Source organism: Rhea americana, unplaced genomic scaffold, assembly GCF_003343005.1.
Source record: "Rhea americana isolate MKP2758 unplaced genomic scaffold, rheAme1 scaffold_36, whole genome shotgun sequence".
Lineage (NCBI taxonomy): Eukaryota > Metazoa > Chordata > Aves > Rheiformes > Rheidae > Rhea > Rhea americana.
This window is the reverse complement of record NW_028186490.1, coordinates 659,888-675,525: the sequence shown is the minus strand read 5'-3', so window position 1 is coordinate 675,525 and position 15,638 is coordinate 659,888. Positions and strand designations below refer to the sequence as shown.

The 15,638-nt window shown below is 43.1% G+C and overlaps 1 protein-coding gene across 28 annotated transcripts in view; it reads left to right on the top strand.

The window, feature by feature from the left end:
* SORBS1 (sorbin and SH3 domain containing 1) overlaps positions 1–15,638 on the top strand; it is a 121,012-nt gene that overhangs the window by 92,460 nt on the left and 12,914 nt on the right. For 21 of the 28 annotated variants that reach the window (XM_085312202.1, XM_085312201.1, XM_085312198.1 and 18 more), the window contains 8 exons: positions 166–215; positions 3,570–3,727; positions 7,529–7,617; positions 8,864–9,031; positions 10,457–10,503; positions 12,275–12,389; positions 12,498–12,623; positions 13,704–13,898. In XM_085312202.1, the coding sequence (XP_085168328.1) occupies positions 166–215; positions 3,570–3,727; positions 7,529–7,617; positions 8,864–9,031; positions 10,457–10,503; positions 12,275–12,389; positions 12,498–12,623; positions 13,704–13,898 (948 nt within the window). Of the gene's footprint in view, positions 1–165; positions 216–3,569; positions 3,728–5,297; positions 6,813–7,528; positions 7,618–8,863; positions 9,032–10,456; positions 10,504–12,274; positions 12,390–12,497; positions 12,624–13,703; positions 13,899–15,638 lie in introns of all 28 variants that reach the window. The other 7 variants (XM_085312197.1, XM_085312220.1, XM_085312224.1 and 4 more) reach the window with 3 other exon arrangements.

Genomic DNA, 15,638 nt, shown 5'->3' with positions numbered 1-15,638 from the left:
TTTTCTGCAGAGACATTGACAGCTTAGATTGCATTTAGACTTAAATCTCAATGTCTTCCAAAAGCTAATATTCTAGCAATAGATGGAAAATTACTTATGCAAGACTTTTTCTTTCTCCTCACATGTAAGTGTGTATCAATGACTCCTTTGTTTGGACTTTTGCAGAATACAGCAGGTGTTACTCCTTTGGAAACTTCTACAGACCATTCTCCCTAGTAAGTTTTCAAATTGCTTTTGATATAATTTTTGCAGTCTAAGGGTATGTAGGACAGGATTTCGGATGCTGGAAAAGGGTTGGCTTTTTTTTTTTCGGTGAGGCGTATAAACAGATGCATGTATCACAAGACTTACGTCTGCGCTTTAGCTGGACTCAAATACTGTGTATGCTCTTTGGTCTTGAGTAAAATTTGAAGTGATTACATGAATGACTGCACTGGCTAGGTAAGAATTGCTGATTGTGCTAGACAGCAACTTTTTTAGAAACAAACATTACTTTAACTCCTTTTTGATGAAGTTTATAAATTGACTCTACCTTCATGCAAGTAACTTTACTGCTTGAAAAGAACTGAGATTGTTTCTCTTACTCAGGTATGATAAATTAAAAATGTAGATCATGTTTGAGGTTCCCAGTTATGCACACTAGGTCAGAAGGATCCTTGTTAATGAAAGGCAACAATAGTCTAGCTTCCAGGAAGAAAAGAGCAGTAGTAATAGCAATATTCTCAAAAATGTAATGTGGTGCTGCTTTTGTGGAGGAATATGTAATAAGCAGTATACTCTGAACATGTTGTATGTGGAGATAGTTTATTTTGAAGAAAAAAAAAGATCTGGGGCCAGATTCTGAGCTGTGCTGAGTTACAGGTGCTGTAGAGCTCCTGCTGTGAACATGCTGTTCCCTTTAATTGGACTGGACACGTAATGTTCCGCCTAGGTACAGTGATCCCCTCTGCAGGAGTGCGTTGTTAGGAAAAGCATGTTCTCCTCCAGCTGTCCATTAAACTCACATGTGTTTGCCTCCCCTCGTGGTTTTCCCTAAAGGCCTATTGCGACTCCGTTCTCTTCTGTCTGTTTTCATTTTGCAGGAAAACTTGCACTATTCTTATTTGTTGGTTGTCTCATTCCTATAATCAGATGCTCCTATGACATTTTAGTTTTGGTGGGAAGAGAGCAAAATAATAAAAAGAAATCTAAAAGTTTAGCATAAGAATCCTAATTCCTGATTGTCCTAAAAGAGTTACAAACCTTGTGAATCTTATTTTTACCAAGTAGGCCAGGTTTGCTCCTCTTGGTGGAGGTCATCTGCTGAAGCCCATCCTATTTCCCACCAAAGACTGTTAGCCCAAAGCTGTAGGAGCTGGATGGAGCCTTGCAGGCTCTATCTGTACATGCAGGATTACAGTTTGTAGATCATGTCAGGAGAACTATCCTCCAGATAAAAGAGATCTGACATATGTGTATTACATTGTCATCTACGTTAACGAATAGAAAATCAGTGTCATCTTTGCTTTTCAGCACACAGAGCACCATTCTCTTCTGAAAAGCATCTTCCATGTGCATAGACTGATCTCTTAGCAAATGAGGTTTCCTGCACTGCCTGTGCTGTTTCTGACACCACCCTCAGCTTGCAGTAGTGCCAGCATCTGTGCTAGAGGAAGGGAAGCAACCTGAGTAGCCTGGAAATGGGAGAGGGCAAATGGGGCCCAGTGGATTCACGTATTCTTCCCTTTCCAGCCTGTGGAGAATAGGGAGAAAAGATCCATGGAGTTTGTTGTCTTTTCTGCAATGCTGCTCTTCCGTTTGCTCACCTGATTCAGGCCTTCTGCAGACTACCTTACTCTCACATAGTACTGGCTGGCCCTGATGAGGGAGCAACCAGTGATGGTGCTCTGCCAGATGCCTTCTCTTGCTCCCTTAGGTGTTTGCTCAAAAGAGGATCATTTGAACCCTTTGGTTTTTAATAAGGGTAAAATACTTCTACCTCTCAGGGGAGTCGTTATCCTCTGCGGCAACTGGTCAAATTTCCTCAGGAACCTGACAGATAGAGGCACTGGGATAACTCACAGAAGACAAAATAGCTCTGTAGCTATGGCTCTGACTCTTGCTCCCCTGGGAGCATTGCCTAATTTGAAAAAGTGACAGTATTACCCTTCTCTTTAGTGTTGTTTTTCAATAGCTATTTTATCAGAAAGCAGTTTATGGGTCTGCGCTCATATGATCTGATTTTCTTTGTCCGGAAACAAAAATCTTCTTTGAGATCCAGACATTGTGTAATTCTACCCCCATAACCAGTCCTCTGATGTATTTCAAAGCTTTCTCTTTATCCTGTAAGCACAGCATCCATTCAAGATAACCAGATGCATGTACAAATTTATCTTCACATAAGCATGCATAATGACAAGCATCTCCACACTCACTTAAATTTGAATCATCAGTGGACATAAGGAGGTAAACCAGCTTTCAAAATGTTTTCCGTGAATCAGCAAATGACCTATTTTTTTTAATTTTTAAACTCTCCAGCAACCAGACTTTGGCCCCAGAACAGCTTTGCATATGAGCCTGTATCTTATTCTGAAGAGTCTGGTTGAGAATGCACAAGAACTGATATTGGATGAATCAGCTCATAGGAAAGCACTGTCTGCCTGATTGCTCAGCAAGTCTTTTGTAACTGGAAGGGCCAGTTATACCATGGCAGTGCTGATTATGTTTTCAGAGAGGAAACAACTCTAGAAATCAGATGTGGGACCAAACTAGTGCTTAGATTCATGACTGAGGAAAGGAATTTGTAATAAATTTCTTCGATCTTCAAAGGCCTAACAAATTACAGTTGTGTCTATTTTTAATAAACATCTCAGAGTCTGGCATTCTGTTTTTATGTCTGTGTGGTAGCCCTAGAACCCAGGATTTTGTTCTCCCTACAGTGAAAGCCTGAAGCAAAGCTGAGCTAAAGAACTGTGTGCATATGGGAATTTTCTTGGAATAGTGTCTGTAGCATGGTACTGTTGCTTCATTGCATAGACCCTTATTGGTGGGCTCAGAGAATTGCCCTGGCAGCCTTGTCCTCTAATGTTAACTGGGAGTCTCAGCAGGCTGAGGTGGACTCTTGTGCAGCTGTGCTTTGTAACCAAGAGGCTGGCATGACTGATGTTTAAGGAGAGAGGACTGGGAGCTGCAAGATGTGTCATCAACTGGCAGCTAGCCACTGAGTTTCTGTGTGTCTGTAAGGAAAGCTGTAGCTGCTCTGTGACTCTTGTTTTCTTACCTGAAAAATAAAGGAGGAATGCTTTCCTGCCACCTGTTTCCTGGGGGACTGAGCTGAGAGAGCTCCCTTAGGTGGAGAATGCTAGGGTAGTGCAAAACCCAGAACATATAATTGCAACGTGTTCATAACCTCTTCATTCGGCTGTTCTGCCAGCCTGAAGCATCAGTTCCTTATGCTCAGTCCAACCTGGGTTCATAAGTGTGATTTCCTCTTGCTTTTCCCAATGCTCTCAGCAAACAGAAGTAACCCACTGGTGTTCTTCCTTTTTCCTGTTTTGTGAACTGTTTTCCACCTCCACATATTCACCCAGCTACCATGCAGTGAAGAGAGAATCAGAATTTGCACCGGGGGACCCTGCTGGCTTGGAGAATGAAAGGCAAATTTACAAGAGTGTGCTGGAAGGTGGAGATATCCCGCTGCAGGGGCTAAGTGGTCTTAAGCGACCTTCTAGCTCTGCTTCCACTAAAGGTAGGTCAGCAGGGCACTAATCTCTATCCTCCATTCTGCACAGGGTATCAAAAGCCAGGTGATAGCAGGCAAATTCCTGCAGGGTTTGGAGTCCTGTTCAAGGCAACTGAGGTTTCCTCTGTCCTTCTTCTTTGCCACCCCCAATCTTCCCTTCTTCTTCCTCTCAGCCAACACTGGCCAATATTCTTCATGCCCCCTTTATCTGATCCAGGTTCCTCTTCCCAGCAGGGACCAGCTCCCTCCATTCAGCACCGCAGATATGTACTGGTATTTCCCCATACCCTCATGCTCTTCTTCTGAGCTGCTCAGGCCTGGCCTTGCTACCCATCCTTGTCACGCTAGAGCCCTTCCTTGCCTTTTCTGCATTTCCCACCGCAGTATCTCAGCAAGCCACACTGTGCCTGCTGGCCTGGCTGCCCTTGCATAGCTGGCACCATGGGCTGAGCAGCCGTCTGCCTGTGAGGGGTGTGCAAAGGCACACTGGACACTGCAAACCTGGCAATAGCCCTGCAGCCTATGAGAGAGTCTGTGCTGCGTCCTCCTCCCCCTTTCTTTCCCCCATCTCTACAAGATTAGGAAGAAGGAAGAGCCTGACTGCCATCAGGGAATTGTGATGGGGAATGTATCTCTGAGCCAATTTCAACCTAAAAATGGCTTGAGATAGGGAGAGGACTGGGGAAGGAACGCATTTGGGTTTCTGAGCTGTTCTCCCTAAAAATAGTACATCGCACCAAAAAGGTCCCTCTCTGTTTCCATCTTCCAGCTGTTTTTCAGCATTATGTCAGGCCTGTAGGGCAAGGACTCAAACTAGATCTGAACAAAAAAAATCTGTTCAAACAGTTACTGTTCCCTGAACTGTAGTTGAACCTGAATGGTTATTTTGACATTTTAGTTTGAACTCAGATCAGAAACAGACCTAAAAAACTGTAGTTACAGCTGAACCCAGACTGGATCTGACCTGAAGAATGTCCTGATTTGACTTCCTGGTTTTTAAAATAAACATGGCCAACCACACTGTCTGGAAAACACTCAGCTTATTACTAGTATGAGGAATCTCTAAGCAGGCAAAAGCCAGCTGATGAGCCCTGCTTGTGCTAGCACAACCAGCCCTTGATTTTCTTCTCCCTCACAGGAATAATCTGTTTGGCAAGCATTGTGGTGAGACCATAGTAGGTGTAATTACAAGCTTTGTAGTAAGCCATTTTTGTAGTGTCAGTGCCTCTGCATTCTTGCTAACACCCTGATCCTTCCCAGAGTTGAGGTGCCCTTCTCCATGGTGCCACAGCTTCTCTGGAAGCTGAGGATACTCAGCACTTTCTAGGATGGTACCTTCAAAGTGCTCCAGGCCTGCTTCTGGCCATGCGTCTCATTTTAGAAACATTAGCAGCACCTCACCTACTCCTTTAAGCGTAGCTTGTTGTGCACAGTCTTCCTGCTTTCCTTTATTTTTTGGAACCTTGTTTTTTAAAGTGCATTTTATGAAATCCAAGCATGTTTTCTCTCCTCTGTCAATAGCTTTCTACCATTTAAGCTAACAGGTTGTATTTATTTTATTCTGCATGCTTACCAGTGGATCGTAAAGGTGGGAATGCTCATATGACTGCACCCTCTTCAGTTAATAGCCGAACCTTTAACGCTAGTCATACCGGTATGTTAGGTCTCGCATGTAAACATAAGAAGCCCTTATCAGCTGCAAAAGCCTGCATTACTGAAATCCTCCCTTCTAAATTCAAACCCAAACTAGCAGCTCCACCTGCTCTTGTGCAGGACAAGAAGGGTATCTTGCTGTCTCATGAGAAAGCTCAAAGCTGCGAAAACCTTCGTAGCTCCATTACTTTGTTCGATAATAAAAAAGCTTTGATGGTAGACATAGGGGAAGGCATAGAAAACATGCTGATGAAGTCGAAGCAGGAGTATGCCATCAAATCTGGCAGTACCATGAGCCTGCAGGAATATGGCACCAACTCCAGGAAAGGCTACCTGTTCCCTGCCTCCAGGAAGAGTGGGATGGAGTTTACAATGCTGTATAAAGACATGCACCAGATCAACCGATCCAGGATCCATCTGGGTGCAGTCTCCTCCTGCAGCGTGAGAGATATTGCATCTCAGTTTGAGAATGAGGCAAAGGACAGGACGGAGCACAGTCTTAGCCAGGGGAATTCAGAGCAGATCCCCAAAGACACAGTTTCCTCCCGTATCAGTGCCTTTGAGCAGCTGATCCAGAGATCCCGATCAATGCCCTCACTTGAATTTTCCATTGGACAAAGCAAATTCCCCACTTCTTTTCAGTCTAAAATTTGTCTGAGTTCTGCCTACTCTGCAGAGTCCGTTCTGGATTTGCCAAAACCCCACCAAGAAGAAAAAGATGCTGCCAGCTTGGCAGATAAATCCTCCCACTCCTGCAGCAACGTGGAGGACACAGCTTCAGATGTCAGTGATGCCATCCCTATGGACACACTTTCAGCTTGCACAGATGAGATAGATCTCCTCTCAAATGCATCCAATGACAGCGGCAGTAGCAACAGCAACCTCAATGGGCCTCAGAAATATAAAATCAACAGATGCAAAGGCGCGTGCCCAGCTTCCTACACCAGGTTCACTACTATCCGAAGGCATGAGCAGCAGCAGTCCTCCAGGAACCCTGATTCCAAAGGGGATGTCTATGGGGACAGACACACACTCCCCAGAAACGTCTACCTAATGAGCCCTCTCCCCTTCCGATTGAAAAAGCCCTTGCACCACCATTCCAGGAGAACTCCACCCCTGGACTGCCCAGGAACCCCATCAGCACCCAGCCCCGAGAGCCCACATGACCCCGTGCAGGGCAGCGTAGGAGACAAGAGTCACTACTCTCAGCACGGACTGTGCTTCAAAAGCAGGCCTCTAGCCCCAAAGCGCCTGTCTTCCTTTGACATTGTGGAGAAGCTTAGCCACTTCCCTACGAGGGGATGTACCCGAGATAGCTTCATGGGCCGGGCTGGTGCTCCTGATTCCTTTAACAATGGCAACCTTGTTCCATACGCTCCCTATCACAGCTTGGACACAAACAACAACCCGCAAAGTGAACTTGGCACGCACCTAGGAGGTGGCTTTTTGTGTTCTTTACCAGTGTCCCTTCATCTGTCTTCTTGCTTTACTTTCTCCTCCCCTTTTCTTCACAACCCCTGCATTTTTATTCCCCACCTTTGCATCCCCTGACTCTCCTTTTTTTCCAGTATGTCTAACGTCCTTTGCGTGTCTTGCTGAGAATTTATGTTCAGGACTTGTTAACAGCTGCACTTCTGAGAAACGATTTCCGCTGCCTTTCTAAACACATCAGGCGCAGTTTGTCTCTCAAGCAACTCCTGGGATACAAGAATCTCAACATGAGATACTTCTAGTCCTATGTCATTTGCACTGTTGGAAATATAAAACAAACCCAGATGATTTGCTTTAAGGAGCAGTTTCTCAAGGTCTAGTTGTGTGTGCGTGTGTGTGTGTTAAACTTTTCTCAACAATGAAATGTTAAATCCTATTTTAATGGCAGCAAATCTTTTCTTCACGAAGTCCTTATATGTTTTTATTCTTTCCCGTACCTTTATTTTCTCCTTTTTTTTTGATCTTTGTTCACAAGTACAGCCCAAAAGGGAAAAAAATGAAAATGGATAAATTATCAACATTTGATTGGCAATTTGATCAACAGTAATTGAAAATTCTTGCTGCCGTAATGGAAGCAAATTGTTTAAAAATACCTATTTTTTTCCTTTCTGGTTATGCTAAATAAATCCATCTGTATTTTAACTTCCTTATGTTGTTTCAAAGTAGATTCAGAATCACCAAGGCATTTTGCACCGGTTGATTACATGGAAACTCCAGAAGAAATTATCCGCAGACGCCATGATGATAAAGAGGTAATGCGCTCTTTTATAGCCTGAGAACAATAGTAGCAGCTTCACATACAATAAATATATTGGAAGCTAGAGCAACAAGTTGGAACTAGTATGTCTGAATCCTAGTAACACCTCTGCCACTGATTTGCTGTGTAATTTGTGTGTGTTTCAGTTTATCTGTTATTTCAAATGAACCTGATAGTTGAATTTCATAAAAATGGTATATGAGGACCATAAAGAATGTATAAAGGTTGGAGATACGTGTAAGATGTGATACAACACATCAGTGTCTCACAGACGAAACGGTTGTTCTGTAAGTGAGTATGTTGTTACTGCTCTCCAAGCAAGCCATTTGAGTTAGTATTAATCAAACTGGTCAGAACTGATTTTTCTTGTGGGGAGTCTCAGGTTTTGAATAGCCAATGAAAGCTATTTAAAGCTATCAGAAAATGTGAAATTCTCCTTGAGTGAAAACTAGAATTCTTCATGATGTCCTAAATCGTTTAATACAAAATGTAACAGTCCCTTCTGAAATGGCTGACTGAAATATATAAGCTGGAATATTACTAAAGCTATGTAGTCTTTTCAGCACTGACTATATCAAATCTAAGTTAAAGAAGTTATAAAGTAATTGCTTTCCAGGAAGCTGCTAATTTCCATTGTCTGAAAAGACCAGAAGATTAAACAAAGTGATATTTTCAGTGAATAAGCACATTATCCTTCTCTGTTCAAATATTTGTGTGTGCTTTGAAATATGATAAAACCCAATTTCTATGTTAAAAATTATATTTTTCGCTGAAAAAATATTTCTTTTTTTTTTCACTGTAAAACTATATTTTTGTTGTCTTCTCCCTTGAAGCAGCTAACAATCCCCTCACCCCTAAAATCCAGCAAGAAAACTCATGGAAGTCAATGAGAGAAACTCCTTGTTGGCCAAAGGAGGTTTGGATCAGCCCTCTGCATTATCAGAAATCTGCCCCTTATCTTAGAGACTCTCAGGACCTGACCCAAAGCGCTGTTAACTTCCATAAGCTTTGGATCAGGTCCACTGTATGTGCTGGATATCAGAAATGCCACAGATATATACTTACGCTTGCTAAATCAAAGAGGAGTTGTTGTGTAGCAAGTAGAATTGGTATGTTATGTTCCTGTAAAGCCCCAGGTTTTTGCTGGGACCTCAGAAATTTTATTGAAGTCACGTTTGTGGTAGCTGTCAAATGCCCTAAACTAGATGATTTACTGCCCATTTTATGCAATTTTATGGCAGAAACTTTTAGAGGACCAGAGACGGCTTAAACGTGAGCAAGAAGAAGCTGATATTGCAGCTAGAAGGCACACAGGGGTTATTCCAACGCACCATCAGTTTATCACTAATGAGCGATTTGGGGACCTCCTAAATATAGACGATACAGCAAAGAGGAAATCTGGGTCAGAGGTCTGTTTTAGTTACCTCAGTCTGCTGCTTGACCCAAAGCAATATTTGCCTCTCACAGTGTTACGCTTTAGGCCGACATTAGCTCTCCAGAGAATGTTGTTTGTTTTTTTCCCCCCTTCCCCTTTTCCCATTCTGGCTTCATTTAGAACTGCTTTGACTCTTATGCCTGGTAAATTAGTTGATATCTCTATACCAAGCTGCATATGTTAAAGCATGCCTGCTGAGAATTGCTGGCGCACACCTGTGATGCATGTCTTTAAGTATCAGCTACTTTTAGTGAATCAAAGGCATTTTACATCCTCTGCATCATATTCCTACGTTGTTGTCTTGTCTGTGCCTTATGCTTAGAAACTTCATGTCTTGTTGATCGTGGCCATGTGACTCTCGGTTTTTTGTAGAAATAGCTTGTTTCTTCTCGTTTTGAACGATGCTTAATGTCTCCTAGAAACCATTGGAGTACGTCCCAGCATGTTTCACCGAGTACGACATGATCAGTCTTTCTGAAAGAGACAAAGGAGGAGATGGTGGCTTTTTCCTTGAGCCCAAGGCGCTTTGCGCTGGGGCGGGTTGTGAGGCCGGCTGTCCTGGCCAAAGCCCATTCCCTGCCTTGTGGATGGCTGCTGTGGTGCTTCACTGCTGCTGTGTTTCACCCAGAGGAGGCTGAATTGGGGAGGTGGTTTCCGTGTGAACGGAGGACATCTATCTGCTCTTTGTTTATGTAATGCTTTCAAATTGTTTGGTGCCAGGGAAATGTAGCTACTTCTAATTTTTATGCTTTATTACCTTAATGGCTTAAAAATTACTTGAATATTTTAGAGCCATTAAAAAATCAGCTGAATACATCAAGTTTTAAAGCCTGCGCCTGCTACCAACAAGTCCTCTTTGGTTTTATGGCCACAGAAGACATTTTTTGACGGATTGCTTAATTTATTCATACTTTCTCCTCACCTTTGTCTCTTTCCTACCAATTGATACAGAATATTTGGGTCCTTTTGCAAGATTTAGTAGGGCCAGGCAATAACCAGTAAGTGCCGCATCAAATAAAACCCTGCTGCTTTTTTCCAGCTAGGAAATATTGCCTTCTGATGCGCATGTCAGGGGAAGTTTGGTCCCAAAGCCAAAACAAAGTCCCCGTTGTTGCGTTCAGCAAGGTTTGCACATATAAAAGTTTACTACTTTAAATCCCTTTTCTTTAGAGCTCCTAGTTACTATTATACCAGAAGCTGGCACTTTTGTGCTGGTGGGAAGGACCCATCTAGCATATCTGGACAGTGGTACCAGTTGCAAATATGCTTGTAGCAGAATACGTGCATTTAATTTCAACCCCAGACTAATGTTAGCTGTAGAAGAATTTGAGTGCTTTTCCTCAGAAGAAAGTTGAAAACCTAATTATTATTTTAATGTGTTGATTTTCTCAATCTTCAGATGAGACCTGCTAGAGCCAAGTTTGACTTTAAAGCACAGACGCTGAAGTGAGTATAGCTCGTTGTGACTGGCTTTAGTATTTTTTCTCTGTCTTTTCTCCCAGGATGCAACATTTATGAAGTGTAGTACAACTGGATTCATGTTTTAGGGGTGTCTTTCCAGCATCTCAGTCAAAGCAAGGTGTCCGTAGTAAGACAAGGGAAAGTAATGCAAATCTTGCAGGCCATAGCCTGTGAAGGACTTCTGGGAAGACCATGTTCTTTCTCAGTGCATTTATATCCCATATGAGTTTTGTGGCAACCCACATTCTTCACTGAAACAAATAAGTGTTCTGCTTCAAGGTTGGTCGGGCTGTGGGAGAACCCGCTGGCTCCTATCTTTCCTCATGCCCTGTAAGCAGAACAGGCTGGATAAGGCCTGTTGGCAACGTCTTTATCCCTGCTGTTGTGTTGACAGAAAGAACTCCTCTGCGTGACATCCCTGGTTGTGCTCCAATTCAGGAGTTGGAAGGACTGTATTAGTCACTAGCTTGCTATGTAAATCTGACATAAAAATGGTCAGAAGAATATGGATTTGAAACATCCTTTTACTGAATTCACTGAGTATAGCTGAAAGTCAGCAGGGGAATTAAATGCCTAATTTTAAGCATGTAAGTGGGCTCTTCAGTCAATATTTTGCAGAATCGGGACCTATAAGAGGACAGATCTGGAGGTGTCACTGCTTCCCTGATATCTGTGGATATAGCAGGGAATGCTTGTAGTGTGAACAGTGATGTACGTTTGAGCTCTGTTATGACCCCTCTGATGATCAATCACTAAGCTCTACTTGTTCTTTTTTGGAAACACTGCTGTGAACAGAAGTCCTATAAGGCCTTCCCTCCTGTGTGAGCTTGGAGAGGCTCTCATTTTAACATTGCATTGCTTAACAGGGGAAGAAAGGCAAATAGAATTTAGTGAAGGACCTGCTGTTTTTCCTATCAGGTGCTAGTGTCCTGGGAAAATTTTATTATATGTTTAATAGGTGATAATTTATAAAGATTTGCACAGCGTCTACCCAAGGCCTGTAATAAAACTCAAGCAAATGTAAGGAGCAACTGCTGTGTCCTTTGAGCAGAACATAACAAGGTACCAAACGAGTAAAGGAGAGCCCGTGAAAGCCACGGTAGGATGGGCTGGAGTGGTTCTTTTCCTGTGGGGATCCGTGTAGTAGATGTATGAGCCTAGTACAAGCTGCCCACAGCAGGAGTTCCTCAGGCTGCAGGCATTCATGATTTCAGCACTGAAGACTCTAGGTTGCCTAACTGTTAGCCCAGGTGAGGTCAGTGATTGCCCGAGTGCTGGCTGACTTTAAACTTTACAGGATTTATGTGTAAGAAGGTGCACTGAGCGAATGAACTACCTTCTCTTAAAGTCATGTTTATTTTTGGAAGACAACCATGACACAACTTCTTTCAAAACAGGAGCACAAGCACTGCCCTCTGTCCTCCTACCATATTCAAAATAGAAAGCAAATAGTGGCATGAATTTGGCTTTGAATTTGCCCCCATTGCTGCTTGAGGGTGTATGGTCAGTGGGGCCCTCTTAGGACTGCTTCTTTTACAGGACACCTAAAGAGCAAGAGAGCCACTGCACATCATGTTGTGAAAAGGGTGATTCTCATCACAGGGCTTTCACTTTAGATAGAGCGTAATTTGTATCAGTAGGGCTAATACAAATTTCTTGGTACCTGGGAAGTGCCAGACATATAAAGGACACATCTGTCCTCCAGTGAAATTCTGATGAATGTGTGCCATTCGTTAATCACTTGTGTTGTTAACAGGGAGCTTCCTCTGCAAAAAGGAGATATTGTTTACATTTACAAGCAGATTGACCAGAACTGGTATGAAGGTGAACACCATGGTAGAGTTGGCATCTTCCCACGATCATACATAGAGGTAGCTGCTTCCCTTGGAAGTGGGGTTTTTTGCCTACTCTTTTTCTGGCAGTGGTCAGTTTATGGGCTTTTTGCCTGTCCCTCATTTGATTTTGTTTGTTTGTTCTAGCTACTTCCGCCAGCTGAAAAAGCTCAGCCCAAAAAGTCAGCACCACTGCAGGTATTGGAATATGGAGATGCTGTTGCTAAGTTCAATTTCAACGGGGATACGCAAGTGGAAATGTCCTTCAGAAAGGTAGGACTGTTAGTGAGCTGAACTGAATCCAGACAAATGCTGAAGTCTGTTAACACTGGTAGCTTGCAGCATTTCCGAATGAAGGCTCTAATAAGATAAACACTTTTTTCCTGAGCATCTCAATCAGGAAGGGTTCCTTCTCATGACCCCTGTATTTACCCCATAGCTTTTACATAGTGCATTACAATAAGAGTTTTGCAGACAGACTGGCTTAAGCAGTGCTGGTTGCTTCCTTAGAGCGAGCTGAGAAGGTGGTTTGAGTACGGTGCTGGAAGTCTGGCACTGCAAGGCAAGTTATGTATTTGGTGACAGTGTCTCCAGTCTGATCCTCTCCAGTGGCAATGCACATAGTCGAGTGAGAATGGTGACACAGGAAAGAAGGAATCTGGGTTCCCTTCCTTAGTGCCACAAGCAAAATCATTCAGCAGAGGTGACTGACGTTGTGTGCTGTTGAAGTGACTGCCTAGGCCTCTGACTGCAGAGACAAAGAATAGGAATGGGTTTTGGGTAATGGCTGTTCTAAGCAAAATCAGATATGTTTAGATTGAGCAACAGCAGCATTTTTTCATCTCAACCAGCTTGTTGATTTTTTTTTTTTTTTTTTGATGTTCAGATTAGATATTGTCTGCCTTCTCTTTTAATTTTAAGTGGGGCTTGTAGTTTATATTAAGGATCTTGAAGTCACTTAATTTGTCAGCAGAATAGGAGAGCTAGTTTAAATTGCAGACCTGTGCTTAATCCCTGTACACTTCATACCCCTAATGGTCTCACTGTCAGACTGAATAGTCTAGTTTTCATTTTTTTTTAACTGGATCTAGCAAATATGGTCTTGAAAATGTGAGATGAGCATAACTGTTCCCCGCTTGAGTTCAGAGATAGCCCAAAACAGTACCAGAATCTCTGCATTTTCTCATTCTCTGAATGGAAAAAAATCATTCCCACCCAGAGATCGGGTTTTGGACGACGTAACTGGGGAATAAGGGAGGCTGTGAGCCGCAGATTGTTTTAAATCAGATACAGCAAGATTCGAGACTTCATATGCTTTGAAATTATGACATATATTGCCGTTTCTTCCCACAGGGTGAAAGAATCACATTGATTCGACGTGTGGATGAGAATTGGTATGAAGGAAAAATCTCTGGCACCAATCGTCAGGGCATCTTCCCTGTCACTTACGTGGAAGTGCTCAAACGGCCTGTGGTCAAGAATGCCATCGATTATCCTGACCCACCAATGTCCCTCTCCCCTAACCGCAGCGTGACAGCTTCTCCACAGGTATTTGGATTAAATGCAGCCAGTTACTGCACCTTGCAGAACTGTGGGATGTTGCCATTGCTGTGCAAGAAATAATAGCTGAGAGAAGCTCTTGCTAACACTAGTGTTTTGTGCAGTAAAACCATGTGCTCCCTGCAGTATGCTGCAACTGCAGGGGAAGGTCATGCTTCATTTACCAGAAAGGTTAATGGCTGGGTCATTTGGGGATTTGGAGACTCAGCTTTTCACCTGTGATATGTAGCTTGAATTCAGGTCAGGGAGAAAGGGCTACAGTTCATAGCCCTCTGAATGAATTTTACTGCCAGAGATAAGATGAATTGGTGACCCAGTTTCTGCTGGGTGGTGTTTGTACTTTACACACCTCCAAAATGCTGAGTGATTTTTTTGTGATGCTTATTAAGAGAGCCTTGTGGAACATTATAGTATGTTGAGTCACTCAGTTTATCACAACCAGCTTGAAACAGGCCATGCACTTACTCCTAGTTATTCCAGGTCAGGACCACGGTTTTAGGGTACAGAATCAGGATGGTGGCCTGTGTTAATTGCACTTGGTGCTAAGTGAAGTTGGATTTTTAGAGTGGGCCAGTCTGGGATCTTTCATGACTCTCATTCACTTCAAGCCATATTGCAGCTCAAACCAGAAATCAACATGGCAGCAGATAATTGTATGGGGAATATGGGAATCCCAGAATGTTTGCTGTGGAAAACATATTGGGGAGGCAGCGAGTCTCTAAATCCTTTTATTTTGCTCTCATCATGCAAATACTCATCCTTCAAGGTCAGCATATGTGTCTAAGTGGGGGCTGTGAGGTGCTGGTACATCCCCTCTCTCACCCACAGGACCAAAGCAAGGTCATTCTTAGGTCAAGACTGCAGACATCAGAGAACTAGGATCAGGAGGAAGGGAAATATGGTACAGAATGGATGGAGATGCTGCCATGGCTCATGTCTGGTGTCTCTCTGGGATCTTCCCTAAAAGGAGTGCTTTTATTCTTTATTTTTATTTATTTATTTATTTATTTATTTTATTCCTCCATAAAGAGGAGAAACGTTTTGCTTTTTCAAGCTTCCCTGTCAAAGGGAACCCCAGCTGAGCTTTACTCTGTTTGGGCTTGGCAGTCTCTCTGTAACTGTGACCTGTGTGCCACTAGCTCTCTGCAAGCTTATCCTTTTGATGTAAGGGATTGTATCCACCTTTTTTGGTTTCCTCTGCTATTCTTTTGATTCCCCTTCAGTAGAGCTGTTTTCTTCCCTGCCTTTTGGCCTAACTCAGCAAGGCTGCATGCCTAACTGAGAAACACTCCAGTAAGTGCTAATGTTGTTGATCTCACTGATGTTGCTAGTGGTGACAGCCGAGCCCAGAATTTTGTCCTGTGTTCTGCCTTTCTAAACATAGAGCTTGCTTTAATCATCCAAATACCGAATAGCCACATTTAGCTCTTTTGATCCCTTTCTCTTCCACAGCTTCAGTAATGTAAGTTTATTGAGGAGCAGGCATTACTCATTGTAGAGTTGGATTCAGTCAAAATTCATTGTAGCAGTGAATTCTGACTGGGTCCACAGTGTGAATTGCTGAGGGCCCTTGTATGGGAAGTACTGCAGGTGCTTCATGCTGTCGTCATGGATTGTGGCTTCAGCTGCTCCCTGAAGGGTTTAGGGTATGGTAAAAGATAAAGGGTCTTCCACAAGACACTGTGTGTCTAGGGTCCTGGCAAAGGCTGGAGAAAGATACTGGCAACA